Genomic DNA, 21406 nt, shown 5'->3' with positions numbered 1-21406 from the left:
TATATTCCATATAAGAGAACCACTGATCTAGTCTCGGCCTACATCATCACCCAGTGATCAAAACACCAAGGATCAACACATTAACAGGGCACATGCCAAGGGGACCTGACCTCCAGGGGGCCCATGTTGATTTTGTTAGGTCATTCTCACTCAGATATCATAATACAGTGCATTCGGAAAGTATTCAGTACCCCTTGACTTTTTCCCCATTGTGTGACGTTACAGATTTATTCTAGAATGGATTAAATTAAATATTTTCCTCATCAACCTACACACAATACCCCATAAAGACCAAGCAAAAAACTGTTTATTTGAAATGTTTTGCAAATGTATATAAAAAAAAAAAACAGATACCTTATTTACATAAGTATTCAGACCCTTTGCTATGAGATTATGAAATTGAGCTCAGGTGCATCCTGTTTCCATTGATTATCCTTAAAATGTTTCTACAACTTGATTAGAGTCCATCTGTGGTAAATTCAATTGATTGGACATGATTTGGAAAAGCACACACATGTCTAAATATGGTCCCACGGTTGACAGTGCATGTCAGAGCAAAACCAAGCCATGAGGTCGAAGAAAATGTTTGTAAAGCGCCGAGACAGGATTGTGTCGAGGCACAGATCTGGGGAAGGCAACCAACAATTCTACACTAGGAGACTAGATTAACTAGGATACTAGTGTAGAATTGCAGGAAATGAACTTCCAAGCTTACATTTTTCTCTCTACCGTCAAGATAGGAATGTTTGGTGTTTAGTTTTTAAAATGTTCTGTATAAGGGAGTGGTTTTAATTTTTAAGTATAAAGGGGTGGGGTTTCTTTTAAGTATAAGGGGGTGGGTGGTGTAGGTAGTGGAATAGCTGTCTATCTCCTGATTCCTCCTCTCTCTTCCTCCCTCCATCCTACTTATTCCTCCCAGCTCGGGTCATGTGACTGTCACACTGAGGAATCTGACAACGGAAGAAACAGTAAAATAATTGATGCAGTTACAGTACATACTCTGAGGTGATTTGTGTATCCAAACACCAGTGCTAAAGGAGCTCCGTTCAATCTCAACTGTGTCATGCGAATGCTAGAAGAGTAGCATCTCTGGCTATGTATGCCAGCTACATTCTCTAACATTAGCTGGCATACATAGCCAGAGATGCTACTGTTTTAGCATTCGCATGAGACAGTTGAGATTGAATGGACCTCCTTTAGCACCAGTATTCTCATTCTATTCTTATACCCCTGTGTTGGCTGTACAAACCAGCGTGGATCTCAGGGGACCTTAGAATAACTGTCAAGGTATACAGAAAAATCGGAATGATTAGTGTCTCTTAAAACCTCTTAAGGATCGGACCCTTTTTTAAATCTTTGCCTAAAATTACATACCCAAATCTAACTGCCTGTAGCTCAGGACTTGAAGCAAAGATATGCATATTCTTGATACTATTTGAAAGGAAACACTTTGAAGTTTGTGGAAATGTGAAATTAATGTAGAAGAATATAACACTTTAGATCTAGTAAAATATAATACAAATGTGTTTTTTGTTCCATCATCTTTGAAATGCCAGAAAAAGGCCACCATGTATTATTCCAGTTTAGGCACAATTTAGATTTTGCCCACTAGTTAGCAGCAGTGTATGTGCTAAGTTTTAGACTGATCCAATGAACCATTGCATTTCTGTTCAAAATGTTGTATCAAGACTGCCCAAATGTGCCTAATTGGTTTATTAACACATTTTCAAGTCATAACTATGGACTTTGTAAATTGGACAGTGCCGTTAGGTTAACGAGAATTGAAGATTTCTGCCCATATCAGATATGTCTATGTCCTGGGAGATGATCTTGTTACTTACACCCTCATGCTAATCACGTTAGCTCAACCGTCCCTTGGGGGAGGGGGGGGCACCAATCCCGTAGAGGTTAATTAATGTGAAGTGTCTTTAGCTTTCTTTTTAACATGTAATATTTGACTACTTCAAGCTCTCCTTCTCAACCTTCAGTTCTAGCCTTGTCCACGTGTTTCCTTCTCTCCTTAATTGTATCCCTCACTCCTTCCAGCTCTCTCTTGATGATCTCCCTCTTCCATCACATCTCCTTGATAACCCTCCCCATGAAGAAGAAGAATACTTTATTGATCTAATAGTCCACAACAATATGTCTTACGCTTTTTTAAATCACTTCCTGACACACACACACACACACACAGATTTTTTCCAGTTGGTCATAGGATTCAAACTGAACATCACGTGCTGATCTCCATCTTCCACCTCTTCTTCTAATCTGCTCTTCCCTTCCCTCACCCTCTTCACCTCCTCCCACCTTATCTGACTCAACTCTTCTTTCTCTCCACCATCTTCTTAACGTTGACCTCTCACTCTATCATCTGCTCCTTAGCACTTAGCATGAATTGACTTACTACACACACAGAGACACAGGTTGTACATATTATTTTCACAAGTTGTTCATCCAGGGGTGGCCAACCTTTTTATGCATAAGGCTGGTGTGGTTGCAAGCTCTTGTTCGAACCAATCAGCAACACGCCTGATTCATCTACTAATCTTGGTTAGTAACACTGAAACTGGGTGCTATGGAGAAACCGACTGCACGCGCGGGTACGCGCACACAGCACACAAAGCGCGCGCCGAGCAATTTTCGTTATGGACAGATTTTTTTACGCACACTCGTGTCACGCAAGCACCTGTCTTTCTTGAGATGGTAGGCTACGGAGTGCGGATAGATAAGCTAGCATGCAAGTGGACTATGCATTTTTTTGTGGGAAATCTTTTTATGATGAACAGGAGTTTAGGGTGGATTTGCGTAGCCTACTGAACATTTTTTTTCCGGCTGGCCTCTCAACTCCACAATCTTTGGATGAGATGTTCAGAATCTGATAGATTTACCAGATAGGTATGACAGCAAGACTACAATTTTTTTTAAAAATGCGCCTTTGAGTTTTTTTCTTTCGAGGCATCTAACGTTATATTGATAACGCAAACAAGCAACCTTTTACATCTGTTCTGAGTTATTTATCAGGCTACATTGAGTGGAAAAATTCTCATGGATTTTCAAGAGTCATTTGCTTTTCCTTTTTGATCAGTGTGGTATAGACTAGCCTAATGAGACTGAAGTGCAACTGGCCCCGAGATATAGATAGGTCTGAGTACTGCGCAATGAACTAACCATTCAAGTTGTCCAAATTGCTTTATTTACGTTTTGTAAAGATATGGATGAGTCAACGTCATTGGATATCGAGGCCCTGAAGGTAAGATATGTCAAAGTAAATGCACATTACATGCCTTTACTTTACTTTTACTTTTCATACCTGTTGTCTGATCTTGAATAATTCACTTTCAAATTAGAAATGCCAGGCATCAGCACATCCAACCTGGCAATACATGTGCACGTTTACAAAACCTATTCATTCCGTAAGTCTTTTTTTTTTTAGCATACTCAAAGTTTTTGCAAGTTACTTACATGTTCACTGATAATATAGGCTTAGAGTACTCATATTGAAGCTATGATACGTGTGTTGTTATTCTATGTACTGGCACATATGCAACAGGCAAGTGAGAACATTCATTGGAGAGATACACTTGCATCTGCCATGTCTTTGATCTCACGGCTTAGCAGTGAACATAATATCCTTACTCCTCGTTCGCCAAGACAACCTTCGCAAAAGGTGGTCAATTTAATTGAGGATATTATGATTCTTGAAGAATATTCCTTATTGGTTTTGGTTTGTGCAACTCTTACCCAATTATGAATCATATTCCAAACTATATGGTTGTAGTTCTTCTAATGTTTAAAGGGGAATGGAAACACTACCCAGCTAACACAGTGGATCTGGACCGATTCCGGCTGACAGTCAGACTCGGCTGATGTCATGTGGCCCGAGTCCGGCAGTATTACTTATGGCTCGGATGCGGGGAATGAGCTCGGGATGATTCCGGTGTGAGTTATCTGGCCCAAATGTATTGCTTGGGGCTCTGGCCGATTCCGGTGTGAGTTATCTGGCCCAAATGTATTACAAATGTATTACTGGCCGATTGGGGCTACTCTCTGACAGATGATTACACGGGCTGCTTTATATAATTAACATTTAATTATTTATACAAAAAAAAAGTGTCTTAATACCAAAACCAATGCTCCCCCCCCCAAACAACTGATAGAGAAACACGAACAAAAAAATGTAGTCTTCCTTATTTTGTATGTATTAAACATCTGAAATCAGAATGGTAATACCCTTTACTGTGAATGAGTTCTACGGACACTTTCTTATCTAGATATAGTATATTAATCACATATTTGCACCAAAACACAATACAAATGGCATTGTGTCTTTCAATGTACACACAATACCTCATAATGACAAAGCGAAAATAGGTTTTTAGAAATGTTTGCAAATGTTTAAAAAAATAAAAACAGAAATTCCTTATTTACATAAGTATTCAGACCCTTTGCTATGAGAGTCGAAATTGAGCTCAGGTGCATCCAGTTTCCATTGATCATCCTTGAGATGTTTCTACAACTTGATTGCAGTCCACCTGTGGTAAATTCAATTGATTGGACATGATTTGGAAAGGCACACACCTGCCTATCTAAGATCCCACAGTTGACATTGCATGTCAGAGCAAAAACCAAGCCATGAGGTCGACGGAATTGTCTATAGAGCTCCAAGACAGGATTGTATAGAAGCACAGATCTGGGGATGGTTACCAAAAAATGTCTGCAGCATTGAAGGTCCCCAAGAACACTGTGGCCTCCATCATTCTCCCGAGTGGCACTGCATCTCAGTGCTAGAGGCGTCACTACAGACACCCTGGTTTGAATTCTCAAATACTGTTTTTGCTTTGTCATTATGGGTTATTGTGTGTAGATTGATGAGGGGAAAAAAACAATTTAATACATTTTAGAATAAGTCTGTAACCTACCAATTATTTTTTATTTGTAAATCTATTTTTTGGAACTCGGTCGAAGTCTCAACTTACTATTGACAGTAAGAATAGTAGAATACACCAGGTGCAATTTCGGAATGTGTTTGTGCAGCAGTCACCGACACTCAGTCATGAATGTGCAGCACAGTTTATAACATGAATGTGCAGCACAGTTTATAACATGAATGTGCAGCACAGTTTATAGCATGAATGTGCAGCACAGTTTATAACATGAATGTGCAGCACAGTTTATAACATGAATGTGCAGCACAGTTTATAGCATGAATGTGCAGCACAGTTTATAACATGAATGTGCAGCACAGTTTATAGCATGAATGTGTAGCACAGTTTATAACATGAATGTGCAGCACAGTTTATAGCATGAATGTGCAGCACAGTTTATAACATGAATGTGCAGCACAGTTTATAGCATGAATGTGTAGCACAGTTTATAGCATGAATGTGTAGCACAGTTTATAGCACAGTTTATAACATGAATGTGCAGCACAGTTTATAGCATGAATGTGCAGCACAGTTTATAGCATGAATGTGCAGCACAGTTTATAACATGAATGTGCAGCACAGTTTATAGCATGAATGTGCAGCACAGTTTATAACATGAATGTGCAGCACAGTTTATAGCATGAATGTGTAGCACAGTTTATAGCATGAATGTGTAGCACAGTTTATAACATGAATGTGCAGCACAGTTTATAGCATGAATGTGTAGCACAGTTTATAACATGAATGTGCAGCACAGTTTATAAAATGAATGTGCAGCACAGTTTATAGCATGAATGTGCAGCACAGTTTATAACATGAATGTGCAGCACAGTTTATAACATGAATGTGCAGCACAGTTTATAACATGAATGTGCAGCACAGTTTATAGCATGAATGTGCAGCACAGTTTATAACATGAATGTGCAGCACAGTTTATAACATGAATATGCAGCACAGTTTATAGCATGAATGTGCAGCACAGTTTATAACATGAATGTGCAGCACAGTTTATAACATGAATGTGCAGCACAGTTTTATGAATGCAGCACATGTTTATAGCATGAATGTGCAGCACAGTTTATAGCATGAATGTGCAGCACAGTTTATAACATGAATATGCAGCACAGTTTATAACATGAATGTGCAGCACAGTTTATAACATGAATGTGCAGCACAGTTTATAACATGAATGAATGAATGTGCAGCACAGTTTAGTTTATAACATGCAGCACAGAATGAATGTGCAGCACAGTTTATAACATGAATGTGCAGCACAGTTTATAACATGAATGTGCAGCACAGTTTATAACATGAATGTGCAGCACAGTTTATAACATGAATGTGCAGCACAGTTTATAACATGAATGTGCAGCACAGTTTATAACATGAATGTGCAGCACAGTTTATAACATGAATGTGCAGCACAGTTTATAACATGAATGTGCAGCACAGTTTATAACATGAATGTGCAGCACAGTTTATAACATGAATGTGCAGCACAGTTTATAACATGAATGTGCAGCACAGTTTATAACATGAATGTGCAGCACAGTTTATAACATGAATGTGCAGCACAGTTTATAACATGAATGCGCAGCACAGTTTATAACATGAATGTGCAGCACAGTTTATAACATGAATGTGCACCACCTATTTTTATTTATTTATTAGTCTTTAAACTACTACTAACAATCACCCACATTAGAAAACACATTAGAAAACTATTGAATTTCTAACTTCTAATTTCCCTAGTATAGGCTAATTATCGTAATGAACGAAATCAGCAAAATGCCTGTGATTGTAACGCTTGAAATGTCAGACCAATACGCAGCGTGGTAAGTGTTCATCCTTTTAATAAACTGAACTAAACACTAAATACAAAGTAACGAAAGAGAACAAACGAAACAGCTCCGTCTAGGTGCAACACAACACAGAACAGAAAATAAACACCCACGAAGCACACGTGGGAAAAGGCTACCTAAGTATGATTCTCAAACAGAGACAACTAACAACACCTGCCTCTGATTGAGAACCATACCAGGCCAAACGCAAAAACACAACATAGAAAACGGGAACATAGACAACCCACCCAACTCTCGCCCTGACCATACTTAAAACAAAGACATAACAAAAGTACTAAGGTCAGAACGTGACAGCGATAAGTGTTTGGTATGGTCGGGGTCTATAATTTTTATGGTTGTCATCCCAATTCTAAGAATGAATCTCGAAGAAACACACAAGTCATTAATTGGTTATTAATTAATTGGTTACTGTTTTACCATGTACTTTCTAAGTAAATAACTAGCTATTTCTGTACCGTAGCATGAAGTGCTTCCGATCTTTTTTCTTTGCCCCAGGTCCGGAAGGAGCTCTGTGCATGCAGGTATTTGTTCCAAGCCAGCACTAGCACATCAGATTTGTGTTTTGACACTAGATGGGAACCAAAGCTTGCACACTATCTGGTAATCCATGACCAGGAGTGAAGACCCAGGGCAACAGAGTAAATATTACAAATGATTTAAAAAACGTTTTACCAATCCTGTGGTTCATAGACAGCCTACCCACAGTAACTGCACAGTTACTGGAGATATATATAGGCTTTTTTTACGGACAATTTCCTGTCTGGAATTATAATGTAAACGTGACTCTTCCTCTCTGATCGTTTGATAAATGCAAATGTGTCCTCCATGGGGTGGCATCCTAAATGGAGCTCCCTGAGGCTTTGCAGGGGAATAGCATGGAAAGCCAGTGTACTGTGGATGAGAGTCTGACTGTTTACATCAGCACTTTGTCGTTTCTTTTCACTTCCGTAAAAGCCTGAGAGGGGAAACAAATTAATCTCTTAACCTCCTCAACAACATCTATGCTGGCTGTCTGTGTGTTGTTGTCGCCAAATTCCACAAAGTTCCTATTTAAATCACCTGTTATTAAAACAGTCAAAGGGACGATGCTGTGGGCTTTACATCATCAGCCTATCACGAAGTGTCAATTTGAATCTGAAAATAATTAAGCAAATGAAAAACACTTTATTTGAGCTGTTGATCATTTACACTGTTATAACAGTTCCTAGCACTAGCAGTGAACTTATTGGACTTATTATTACTAAGTTCCTAGCACTAGCAGTGAACTTATTGGAGTGCTTTCTCTTTAAAAAAAACAAGCTGGTAAAAGTGCACAGCTGTCTGTAAACAGGAAATGGACAGCCGTCTGTAAACAGGAAATGGACAGCCATCTGTAGACAGGAAAAGGACAGCCGTCTGTAAACAGGAAATGGACTGCCATCTGTAGACAGGAAATGGACAGCCATCTGTAGAAAGGGAAAGGACAGCCATCTGTAGACAGGAAAAGGACAGCCATCTGTAGACAGGAAAAGGACAGCCATCTGTAAACTGGAAATGGACTGCCATCTGTAGAAAGGGAAAGGACATCCGTCTGAAGACAGGAAATGGACAGCTAACTGTCGACAGGAAAAGGACAGCCGTCTGTAAACAGGAAATGGACTGCCATCTGTAGACAGGAAATGGACAGCCATCTGTAGAAAGGGAAAGGACATCCGTCTGAAGACAGGAAATGGACAGCTAACTGTCGACAGGAAAAGGACAGCCGTCTGTAAACAGGAAATGGACAGCCGTCTGTAAACAGGAAATGGACAGCCGTCTGTAGACAGGAAATGGACAGCCATCTGTAGAAAGGAAAAGGACAGCCGTCTGTAAACAGGAAATGGACAGCCGTCTGTAGACAGGAAATGGACAGCCATCTGTAGAAAGGGAAAGGACATCCGTCTGAAGACAGGAAAGGGACAGCCGTCTGTAAACAGGAAATGGACAGCCATCTGTAGACAGGAAAAATCTGTAAACAGGAAATGGACAGCCGTCTGTAGACAGGGAAAGGACAGCCGTCTGTAAACAGGAAATGGACAGCCGTCTGTAGACAGGAAATGGACAGCCATCTGTAGAAAGGAAAAGGACAGCCGTCTGTAAACAGGAAACGGACAGCCGTCTGTAAACAGGAAATGGACAGCCGTCTGTAGACAGGAAATGGACAGCCGTCTGTAAACAGGAAACGGACAGCCGTCTGTAAACAGGAAATGGACAGCCGTCTGTAGACAGGAAATGGACATCTGTAGAAAGTCTGTAAAAAATGGACAGCCGTCTGTAAACAGGAAAAGGACAGCCGTCTGTAAACAGGAAACGGACAGCCGTCTGTAAACAGGAAACGGACAGCCGTCTGTAAACAGGAAATGGACAGCCGTCTGTAGACAGGGAGAGGACAGCCGTCTGTAAACAGGAAACGGACAGCCGTCTGTAAACAGGAAATGGACAGCCGTCTGTAGACAGGGAAGGACAGCCGTCTGTAAACAGGAAACGGACAGCCGTCTGTAAACAGGAAATGGACAGCCGTCTGTAAACAGGAAATGGACAGCCGTCTGTAAACAGGAAACGGACAGCCGTCTGTAAACAGGAAATGGACAGCCGTCTGTAGACAGGGAAAGGACAGCCGTCTGTAAACAGGAAACGGACAGCCGTCTGTAGACAGGAAATGGACAGCCCGTCTGAACAAAAGGAATAAACAGGGACAGCCGTCTGTAGACAGGAAATGGACAGCCGTCTGTAGACAGGGAAAGGACAGCCGTCTGTAAACAGGAAATAAACAGGAAACGGACAGCCGACAGCCTGTAAACAGGAAATGGACAGCCATCTGTAGACAGGGAAAGGACAGCCGTCTGTAGACAGGAAATGGACAGCCATCTGTAAACTGGAAATGGACTGCCATCTGTAGAAAGGGAAAGGACAGCCGTCTGTAGACAGGGAAATGGACAGCCATCTGTAAACAGGAAATGGACAGCCATCTGTAGACAGGAAAGGACAGCCGTCTGTAGACAGGAAAGGACAGCCGTCTGTAAACAGGAAATGGACAGCCGTCTGTAAACAGGAAATGGACAGCCGTCTGAAGACAGGAAATGGACAGCCATCTGGAAAGGAAAAGGACAGCCGTCTGTAAACAGGAAATGGACAGCCGTCTGTAGACAGGAAAGACAGCCATCTGAAATGGACAGCCGTCTGTAGACAGGAAATGGACAGCCGTCTGTAGACAGGAAATGGACAGCCGTCTGTAGACAGGAAATGGACAGCCGTCTGTAAACAGGAAATGGACAGCCGTCTGAAATGGACAGCAGTCTGTAAACAGGAAATGGACAGCCATCTGTAGACAGGAAAAGGACAGCCGTCTGTAAACAGGAAATGGACAGCCGTCTGTAAACAGGAAATGGACAGCCGTCTGTAGACAGGAAATGGACAGCCGTCTGTAGACAGGAAAAGGACAGCCGTCTGTAAACAGGAAAGGGACAGCCGTCTGTAAACAGGAAATGGACAGCCATCTGTAGAAAGGAAAAGGACAGCCGTCTGTAAACAGGAAACGGACAGCCGTCTGTAAACAGGAAATGGACAGCCGTCTGTAAACAGGAAATGGACAGCCATCTGTAGACAGGAAATGGACAGCCGTCTGTAGACAGGAAAAGGACAGCCGTCTGTAGACAGGAAATGGACAGCCGTCTGTAGACAGGGAAAGGACAGCCGTCTGTAGACAGGAAATGGACAGCCGTCTGTAGACAGCCGTCTGTAGACAGGAAATGGACAGCCGTCTGTAGACAGGGAAAGGACAGCCGTCTGTAAACAGGAAATGGACAGCCGTCTGTAGACAGGGAAAGGACAGCCGTCTGTAAACAGGAAACGGACAGCCGTCTGTAAACAGGAAATGGACAGCCGTCTGTAAACAGGAAATGGACAGCCGTCTGTAGACAGGAAATGGACAGCCGTCTGTAGACAGGAAAAGGACAGCCGTCTGTAGACAGGAAATGGACAGCCGTCTGTAGACAGGAAATGGACAGCCGTCTGTAAACAGGAAATGGACAGCCGTCTGTAAACAGGAAATGGACAGCCGTCTGTAAACAGGAAACGGACAGCCGTCTGTAAACAGGAAATGGACAGCCGTCTGTAAACAGGAAATGGACAGCCGTCTGTAGACAGGAAATGGACAGCCGTCTGTAGACAGGAAACGGACAGCCGTCTGTAAACAGGAAATGGACAGCCGTCTGTAGACAGGGAGAGGACAGCCGTCTGTAAACAGGAAACGGACAGCCGTCTGTAAACAGGAAATGGACAGCCGTCTGTAAACAGGAAATGGACAGCCGTCTGTAAACAGGGAAATGGACAGCCGAGAACAGGAAAGGACAGCCGTCTGTAAACAGGAAACGGACAGCCGTCTGTAAACAATGGATCTCCATTTATCTGTCTATTTCAACTGTGATGGAGCCTGTAAACAAAACGGACTTAAACATTAAATGGAGTCTGGGACAGGGAAAGGGTTCAGGAAATCTGCAGTTTTGTAAAGGAAATGGACTGACATACAGCCTTGTTCTGAAACAATGTTCTGTAAACAGGAAATGGATAGTATTCTGAAAATAGCCCTGTAATTCATGAAATGGAAATCTGTAGAAAGAATACAAGTCTTAAAATTGAAACGGACAGCCATCTCAAACAGGAAATAAGCGCCTGTTGGAAGCCTTTAAAAGGAAAGTTATCTCAGAATCGGACAGCCTTCTTGCAGATAAAAGCCGCCTGTAAATAAATGGCCAAGCTCTAGACAGGAAATGGACAGCCGTCTGTAGACAGGAAATGGACAGCCGTCTGAGAACAGGAAACTGAATTAGTCAATCCACTATTGAGAACAGGAAATGGACAGCCGTCTGTAGACAGGGAAAGGGCACAGAGAACAAAAAAACGTCACAGTTCAAAGCGGCAATATCTCCATTTATTGTCTATTTCAACTGTGATGGAGACAACAAAATTGGACTTCACATTACGAGAGTTTGGGACTATAAGGTTCTATCTGCAGTTTTGTAAATATTGAGTTACTGACATACCCTTGTTCTGTTCAATGTTCTCTACCTATATAGTATTCTGAATAGCCCAATTCATGTTGTTAAATTGAAAAGAATACAAGATTAAAATTGCTGACGCCATTCAAACCAATAAGCGTTTGGAACTTTAAAGCCAGTTATCTCAGAATCCCCTTCTTGCAGATAAAACTTAATAAAGCCAAGCTCTGGATTAGTCCGTCCACTATTGAGAACAGTTGAATTAGTCAATCCACTATTGAGAACAGCTGAATTAGTCAATCCACTATTGAGAACAGTTGAATTAGTCAATTCACTTTTGAGAACAGCTGGATTTGTCAATCCACTATTGAGAACAGTTGAATTAGTCAATCCACTATTGAGAACAGCTGGATTAGTCAATCCACTATTGAGAACAGCTGAATTAGTCAATCCACTATTGAGAACAGTTGAATTAGTCAATTCACTTTTGAGAACAGCTGGATTAGTCAATTCACTTTTGAGAACAGCTGGATTAGCCAATCCACTATTGAGAACAGATGGATTAGTCAATTCACTTTTGAGAACAGCTGGATTAGTCAATTCACTTTTGAGAACAGCTGGATTAGCCAATCCACTATTGAGAACAGATGGATTAGCCAATCCACTATTGAGAACAGATGGATTAGCCAATCCACTATTGAGAACAGATGGATTAGCCAATCCACTATTGAGAACAGCTGGATTAGCCAATCCACTATTGAGAACAGATGGATTAGCCAATCCACTATTGAGAACAGATGGATTAGCCAATCCACTATTGAGAACAGCGAGAACCACAGGGGTGTAAACTCTTTGATTACTACATCAATACCGGCCCTGATGGAGGGGAATGTCTTCATCAATAGCTTGATTTACAGTCATTACATTCTTTTCAAGACCAATGCAACACCGTCTTTGTTTAGCCATCTGACATATTGGCTTCTAGACCATGAATCATCAACTACATTCAGTCGCGGGTTGATTTTCTTTTCTTCCGCGTTTGGTCAGGGGACTGGAACATAATTACAAATCATTTGTAGTCTTCAAATTGACTGCAAGAAGCGCAAACAGATAAAATATTTGACTTAAACATATTAAACTTATTTCAAACCTTGCTTACGTTTGTATACAATCACATATATCTATCTATTATGCCTGGGAATACTTGGGAACAGATGTAGAACATTTTAATCACTTGGAGCTGAATTCCTGGCGTCCATATTGTTTCATTCAATTGAATAACTGTTGCCTTTTGCTGAAAGACCTTGTGCAGTCATAGATTTAGGACCAGTCCATGTCAACATTTTGGGGTATTGCTTTTTTACGTCTAACTACGGCTGTTATTGTGTCTCCACTTTCCCATTGCGTGGATGGTTACATGCAGGACAGAAGAAAGTAGTGAGAGAGACTCAAGTCATTAGTGCTTCTCCAATGTTTTCTTACCTCTGGCGGAGGAGGTGTAGTGGGACGCCCGTGGCATCATGGAGAGAGAGAGAGCATGCAGGAGCTGTAGTGGGACGCCCGCGGCATCATGGAGAGAGAGAGAGAGAGAGAGCATGCAGGAGATGGATTGAGACACCCGCAGCATCACAGAGAGAGAGAGAGAGAGCATGCAGGATGCGATTCTGCTGATTAATATCAGCAGGCATTAATAGCGTCTAATTTTCTTTCATTGAATGTTTCTCGGCTGCGTTTTGCTGCCTTTGCAGCACGTCTCTGTTTGATTCAAAACAGTGTGTACCTTATCACTCTCACCGCTAATTGGTGGAGATGAGCTGTGCCGACGGAGGTAGAATGACTGCTGGGTAATTGCTAGCTTCGTTCGCTTGGCTGCAATGTATGTTCTCAATGCTGGGAGGGCACCACAGCCCCCGTCCTGAAGCAAAACCAGCACCAAGTTATCTTGGTAAACGTTGATTGAAGGGATTGATAGGGAAATAAAGCAAGAGAAAGTTACTCATCATATTGTAATGTTAAATCATTTTCTACCTTGACCTCAATACCCTCATCTACAGTGTGCCAAACATTGAGGTTGTGAAATTGCTGTAGAAAAACACTGCAAAATGCCGTCTTAACTTCATACAGGAAGCAATGCTGTTCTGACTTCATACAGGGAACGATGCTGTCCTGACTTCATACAGGGAACGATGCTGTCCTGATTTCATACAGGGAACGATGCTGTCCTGACTTCATACAGAGAACGATGCTGTCCTGATTTCATACAGGGAACGATGCTGTCCTGACTTCATGCAGGGAATGATGCTGTCCTGACTTCATACAGAGAACAATGCTGTCCTGATTTCATACAGGGAACGATGCTGTCCTGACTTCATGCAGGGAATGATGCTGCCCTGATTTCATACAGGGAACGATGCTGTCCTGACTTCATACAGGGAACGATGCTGTCCTGACTTCATACAGGGAACGATGCTGTCCTGACTTCATACAGGGAACGATGCTGTCCTGACTTCATACAGGGAACGATGCTGTCCTGATTTCATACAGGGAACGATGCTGTCCTGACTTCATACAGGGAACGATGCTGTCCTGACTTCATACAGGGAACGATGCTGTCCTGACTTCATACAGGGAATGATGCTGTCCTGACTTCATACAGGGAACGATGCTGTCCTGACCTCATACAGGGAACGATGCTGTCCTGACTTCATACAGGGAACGATGCTGTCCTGACTTCATACAGGGAACGATGCTGTCCTGACTTCATACAGGGAATGATGCTGTCCTGACTTCATACAGGGAACGATGCTGTCCTGACTTCATACAGGGAACGATGCTGTCCTGACTTCATACAGGGAACGATGCTGTCCTGACTTCATAAGGGAACGATGCCTGACTTCATACAGGGAACGATGCTGTCCTGACTTCATACAGGACAATTACATGCAAGATTTGTGCAAATTTTCATTCTCACAGTTCCGTAAAGGGTTGTCTCGAAAGAAACCACTTGTGCCCGTAGTAGAAGATAGGTGCTATTGGCTCATACTCCATGGGTCATGTTCTACATGTCTACAGATTGACAAAGCACCACCACTGCCTGCTGTGCTCTATTCTATTTGCTCTGTGAATGCCCGAGCTTTAGCATGCATGACGTGCTAGGGTAATGTATGCATTCAACTCTGCAAAGAAATTGCAGCATCTAGCTACCAGAGTTTTGGGAACAGTGGGTTGCCATAGAAATTAGAGGGGCAGAAGAGCCATTTTGCTGTGACACGACGGATTAAAGAGAGAACTTTACCATTTTTTTATTTTATTTTTTTAGATATACTGTGAACTGTTTCCGTACCCCTGAGGGCCTTTAAATTCCACTACTGTTAAAGGATTTTATTCTGCTAGTATCTGTATTTTGATCCGGCCAAAGACATTCTCCTATCAAACAGAATGTGCGTTTTTTTAATCCTCTACGCAATGCGTACACTATTAATGATAATCAACAAGCAAGACTAAGTTCAATTTTTGTTTTATACATTTATTTTGATGGATAAATGTTTTGAGAGCAAAATACTATACATTACAGCGTCTTATATATCTAATCAGCGAAGGTATTTAGTGTGACACAAAAGGCCTGTCCCTCTACGTCTCAGGTGCCCTCACACTCATCTCTCGTTGTTATCTTCCGTGAAGTGTATCAGCGGCGTAATTAGACTCACTGACCTTTCTAGTCCAATGATATGGTTCATTTGTATTCACTGCAGAGCCCCAACTTCCATTGGTGAGACATGTGCCCGAAACAAAGACCTTTCTTCTGAAACTCGTCAGTCTATTCTTGTTCTGAGAAATGAAGGCTATTTCATGCGAGAACTTTTCAAGAAACTGAATATCTCGTACAATGCTGTGTACTACTCCCTTCATAGAACAACGCAAACTGGCTCTAACCAGAATAGAAAGAGGAGTTGATAGGCGCCGGTGCACAACTGAGCAAGAGGACAAGAATATTAGAATGTCTAGTTTGAGAAACAGACGCCTCACAAGTCCTCAACTGGCAGCTTCATTAAATAGTACCCGCAAAACACCAGTCTCAACGTCAACAGTGAAGAGGCGACTCCGGGATGCGGGCCTTCTAGGCAGAGTTGCAAAGAAAAACCCATACCTCAAACTGGCCAATAAAAAGAAAAGATTAAGATGGGCAAAAGAACACAGACACTGGACAGAGGAAGATTGGACAAAAGTGTTATAGACAGACTAATCTAATTTTGAGGTGTTCGGATCACAAACAAGAACATTCATGAGACGCAGAAAAAAATGAAAATATGCTGGAGGATTGCTTTGGTGGTGGTAAAGTGGGAGATTTGTACAGGGTAAAAGGGATCTTGACGAAAGAAGGTGTCACGTTGGTATGAATGATTCGGGAGACTGGCACAGGAATGCGTAATAGTTTTTAAAATTAAGCCCAAATTACGGCGTGCCGTGTAAAGGCACGGGGACGAAGACCAAACAAACACGTAACAAAACACAGGGCAGAAACCCAAAACAAAAGAGCGAGGAGTACCTCGACTAAATAACGCAAGGGCACAATGATTAACACACGGGACGAGATCTGTAATCATCTGTGCAATCCACAATGGCACTAAAGCCAAAACACACGTTACAGGTATTCACACGCACCAACGGACATTGTAACAATAATCGACAGCCCAATGGTGAAACAAAGGGCACATTTATACAAATACAATCAGTGGGAATGGGGGGGCAGGTGTCCACAATGTCACAATTCCGGAGGAATCCGTGACAGAAGGCATCACTCCATTTTGCAACGCCATGCCATACCCTGTGGACGGCATTTAATTTAATCCAATTTCCTCCTTACAACAGGACAATGACCCAAAGCCCAGCTCCAAACTATGTAATAACTATTTAGGGAAGAAGCAGTCAGCTGGTATTCTGTCTGTAATGGAGTGGCCAGCACAGTCACCGGATCTCAACACTATTGAGCTGTTGTGGGAGCAGCTTGACCGAATGGTACGTAAGAAGAGCCCATCAAGCCAATCCAAATTGTGGGAGGTGCTTCAGGAATCACGGGGTGAAATCTCTTTAGATTACCTCAACCAATTGACAATTAGAATGCCAAAGGTTTGCAAGGCTGCAATTGCTGAAAATGGAGGGTTCTTTGTTGAAAGCAAAGTTTGAAGGACACAATTATTATTTAAATTAAAAATCATTATTTATAACCTTGGCAAAATCTAGACTATATTTCCGATTCATTTTGCAACTCATTTCATGTATGTTTTCATAGAAAACAAGGACATTTCTAAGTGACCCCAAACTTTTGAACGGTAGTGTATGTAGTAATATAAATGTATTATAAACTCTGTATGTATGTTATTAAAAATAAATGTTTAGCATGGCATCTCAGTTGCCCCTCTCTCTCTGATTGTGTTCCAGATGACTGAGGAACAGTACGTACTGGAGGCCCAGTCGGGCCATCTTCAGCAGCCCAGGTGCGACGCTGTCGACCCCGTGGGACTCTATGGGTGGAGGAAGAGATTCCTCTACTTTTTCCTCTCGCTGTTGCTGGTCATAATGATAGTCAACCTGGCCTTAACTGTGTGGATAGTAAAGGTCATGCATTTCACTGTGGTGGGTAGCCTACCGTATCATGTTTTACAGTAGCCGACTGTATAATGTTTTACAATAACTTTTGTATATTGTTTTACAATAACCTACTGTGTATTGCTTTACAGTAGCCTATTGTATAATGTTTTACAGTAGCCTATTATATAATGTTTTACAGTAGCCTAAAGTATAATGTTTTATAGTTGCCTACTATATGTTTTACAGTAGCCTATTGTATAATGTTTTACAGTAGCCTACTGTATATTGTGAACCAGTTTTCACAGGCCTGCTCATACTCTATCATACTAACGGGGGATTTGTCCACTAAAATACATTTGGATGGTGCTACATGGATGAGGTGAATGAATGTAAATTAAAGAGACAGATGGATAGATTTGATTGAATTATTGATTTAACAGTACACTTGACATAGCAAGTGTATGTTCTGTGTTAAGAGATACTTGATTCATAAGTACAATAGAAGTTTTGCACGCTAACACACATACATACGTGTGTAATTAAGATTAAAACAATAGCTGAATTGGCTCTGGTGAAAATAATTGCATTCACGCCAGATTGTCTAACGTCTTCTACAAAGAATATCACTGCAAAGACACAAAACGGGAAAAAGTTTGGAAAAACTGTATAGTGCAGAATTTTGAAAGCGATTCAGGGACAATGTATGCAATCCACCATTTTGTCAAAAAAAAACCTGAAGACATCATCGTACTGTGACGGATCTGTCACCCGGGACCATCTTTATCCTTGACTCCCCAACAATTTATGTCATTCAGTCAAGTGTTTCCTTTGTTTCGGCAGTTACCTACCTACCTACCTTGCCCCTTGACTTTTTCCACATTTTGTTAGGTTATAGCCTTATTCTAAAATTGATTTAACTATTTTTTCACTCATCAATCTACACACAATACCCCATAATGACATAGCAAAAATGGGTTTTTAGAAATGTTTGATAATTTATATAAAAAAAAAAAATGAAATATCACATTTACATTAGTCTTTAGACCCTTTACTCAGTCCTTTGTTGAAGCACTTTTGGCAATGATTACAGCCTTGAGTCTTCTTGGGTATGATGCTACAAGCTTGACACACCTGTATTTGGGGAGTTTTTCCCATTCTTCTCTGCAGATGCTCTCAATCTCTGTCAGGCTGGATTTGGAGCGTTGCTTGACAGCTATTTTCAGGTCTCTCCAGAGATGTTAGATTGGGTTCAAGTCCAGGCTTTGGCTGGGCCACTCAAGGATATTCAGAGACTTGTCCCGAAGCCATTCCTGCATTGTCTTGGCTGTGTACTGGGGTCGTTGTTGGAAGGTGAACCTTCGCCCCAGTCTGAGGTCCTGATCGCTCTGGAGTAGGTTTTCATCAAGGATCTTTCAGTACTTTGCTCCGTTCATCTTTCCCTTGATCCTGACTAGTCTCCCAGTCCCTGCCACTGAAAAACATCCCCACAGCATGATGCTGCCACCACCATGCCTGGCATTCAGGCCAAAGAGTTCAATCTGGGTTTCATCAGACCAGAGAATCTTGTTTCTCATGGTCTGACAGTCTTTAGGAGGCATTTGGCAGACTCCCAAGCGTGCTGTCATGTGCCTTTTACTGAGTAGTGGCTTCCGTCTGGCCACTCTGCGATAAAGGCCTAATTGGTAGTGTTGCAGAGATGGTTGTCCTTCTGGAAGGTTTTCCCATCTCTACAGAGGAACAGAGCTCTGTCAGAGTGACCCTCCGGTGTTTGGTCACCTCCCTGACCAAGGCCTTCTCCCCCGATTGCTCAGTTTGGCCTGGAAGCTCTAGAAGGAGTCTTGGTGGTTACAAACTCCTTCCATTTAAGAAGGATGGAGGTCACAGTGTTCTTGGGGACCTTCAATGCTGCAGAAATGTTTTGGTACCCTTCCCCAGATCTGTGCCTCGACACAATCCTGTCTCGGAGCTCTAAGGACAATTCCTTCGACCTCATGGCTTGGTTTTTGATCTGACCTGCACTGTCAACTGTGAGACCTTATATAGACAGGTGTGTGCCTTTCCAAATCATGTCCAATCAATCAAGTTGTCGAAACATCTCAAGTATGATCAATGGAAACAGGATGCACTTGAGCTCAATTTCGAGTCTCATAGCAAAGTGTCTGAATACATAAGGTAAATAAGGTATCTGTTTTCAATACATTTGCCCAAAATTCTAAAAACATATTTTCACTTTGTCATTATTGGGTATTGTGTGTAGATTGATGAAGGGAAAAAATGAGTTAATACATTTTAGAACAAGGCTGTAAAGTAACACATTGTGTAAAAAGTCAAGGGGTTTGAATACTTCCCAAAAGCACTGTATGTTATCACAGATATTATCTGTGCTGTGGGTGTCTTGACTACTCTCTGTCTCAAGACTTCACCAGCTCAATTGAAATCTCTGCCAACCTAGAACCCCATAAGCTTTTTTATTTTACCAGGCAAGTCAGTTAAGAACAAATTCTTATTTTCAATGACTACCTAGGAACAGTGGGATAACTGGTCTAGGAACAGTGGGTTAACTGGCTGTTCAGGGGTAGAATGACAGATTTTTTCCTTGTCAGCTTGGGGATTTGAACTTGCAACCTTCCGGTTACTAGTCCAACACTCTAACTACTAGGCTACCCTGCCGGCCCATTTGGAAGATGTAATTCTGTGCAGATTCAGACTTGTACATGACACATAAAACGAGGTGTGGTGTCCTGACAAGCCTTCTGGTGATGCTTATATTGAATGACAAGTCCATCCCCCCGTAGCTGTCTGTGTACATGATTCATTGGTCTGGACATTACGGGGCATCAGTTCATGACTTAGTGAAAATGAGATGAACTCCCCCTTGATCTTAAGGAACATAAAGACATGTAATCTTAATATCCACACAAAATGCCACATTCATAAGCGAATCATAACTACTTATTAAGTATTATTAACATTAAATCAACAGTGACACCATTTAATCAACATTATATTACAAACCTGTCCATAAACATTTCGGCGGGTACACAGAGAATGTTTATTTTTAAATGACTCAGTTTAGTGCGTTGCCAACACGGCTTCCTTATTGGTTAACACGCTTCATAAGCTCTTATGCTGTTGTTCATAACCAAGGCATAATGCTCAACTGTCTATAGCTGATCTCACAGTATAATGCATCATGTAGCCTCAACTAATGCATTCTTAAGTACACCTTCAGTTACACGTCACCGTTCAATCTACGCAGGCTTGTCTGCCACGTTAGCGACGGTTTGGCGCCGTTGAGGGAGGGCCTCTGCTACACCCTGTCACTCAGCGTTATCCCCTACCTCTACCCTGTCACTCAGTGTGACGTCCATTGACAGTGTGATCCATCTATCAGCTCAGCCTGGTGTTTTACTGTGTCCAGGTCAGGCTATGTCATTGACGTCCATCTATCAGCTCAGCCTGGTGTTTTACTGTGTCCAGGTCAGGCTATGTCATTGACGTCCATTCAGCAGCTAGGCCTGGTGTTTTACTGTGTCCAGGTCAGGCTATGTCATTGACGTCCATTCAGCAGCTAGGCCTGGTGTTTTACTGTGTCCAGGTCAGGCTATGTCATTGACGTCCATTCAGCAGCTCAGCCTGGTGTTTTACTGTGTCCAGGTCAGGCTATGTCATTGACGTCCATCTATCAGCTCAGCCTGGTGTTTTACTGTGTCCAGGTCAGGCTATGTCATTGACGTCCATCTATCAGCTCAGCCTGGTGTTTTACTGTGTCCAGGTCAGGCTATGTCATTGACGTACATTCAGCAGCTTGACTCTTGCAGAACACACATTTCAGTTGAATGCATTCAGTTGTACAATTGACTAGGTATCCCCCCTTTTTCCTTTCTATTTACACACAGGAGGAAAAAAACAGGTAATTACTCATCTTTCACGACTTCTGGGGTACAGCACTTGATTTAAACGAACTCAATGCTGGCAAACCGGGTCGTCCGTAATGTGTTGAGGCTTGTGTGTG

At 42.0% G+C, this 21406-nt stretch overlaps 1 protein-coding gene across 1 annotated transcript in view; it reads left to right on the top strand.

Annotated features, from left to right (window-relative positions):
* Window positions 1-2696: 2696 nt before the first annotated feature.
* Window positions 2697-21406, top strand: part of LOC118375078 (zeta-sarcoglycan) — a 52480-nt gene continuing 33770 nt past the window's right edge. The window contains exons 1-2 of the mRNA XM_035761570.1: window positions 2697-3250; window positions 17242-17436. Coding sequence (XP_035617463.1) covers window positions 3212-3250; window positions 17242-17436 — 234 coding nt within the window. The 5' untranslated portion in view covers window positions 2697-3211. The remainder of the gene's footprint in view (window positions 3251-17241; window positions 17437-21406) is intronic.

The sequence above is a fragment of the Oncorhynchus keta genome, chromosome 13, assembly GCF_023373465.1.
Source record: "Oncorhynchus keta strain PuntledgeMale-10-30-2019 chromosome 13, Oket_V2, whole genome shotgun sequence".
NCBI classification, from domain to species: Eukaryota; Metazoa; Chordata; class Actinopteri; order Salmoniformes; family Salmonidae; genus Oncorhynchus; species Oncorhynchus keta.
Note: the sequence above shows the minus strand (reverse complement) of the source record. Positions and strands in the feature narration are given on the sequence as shown.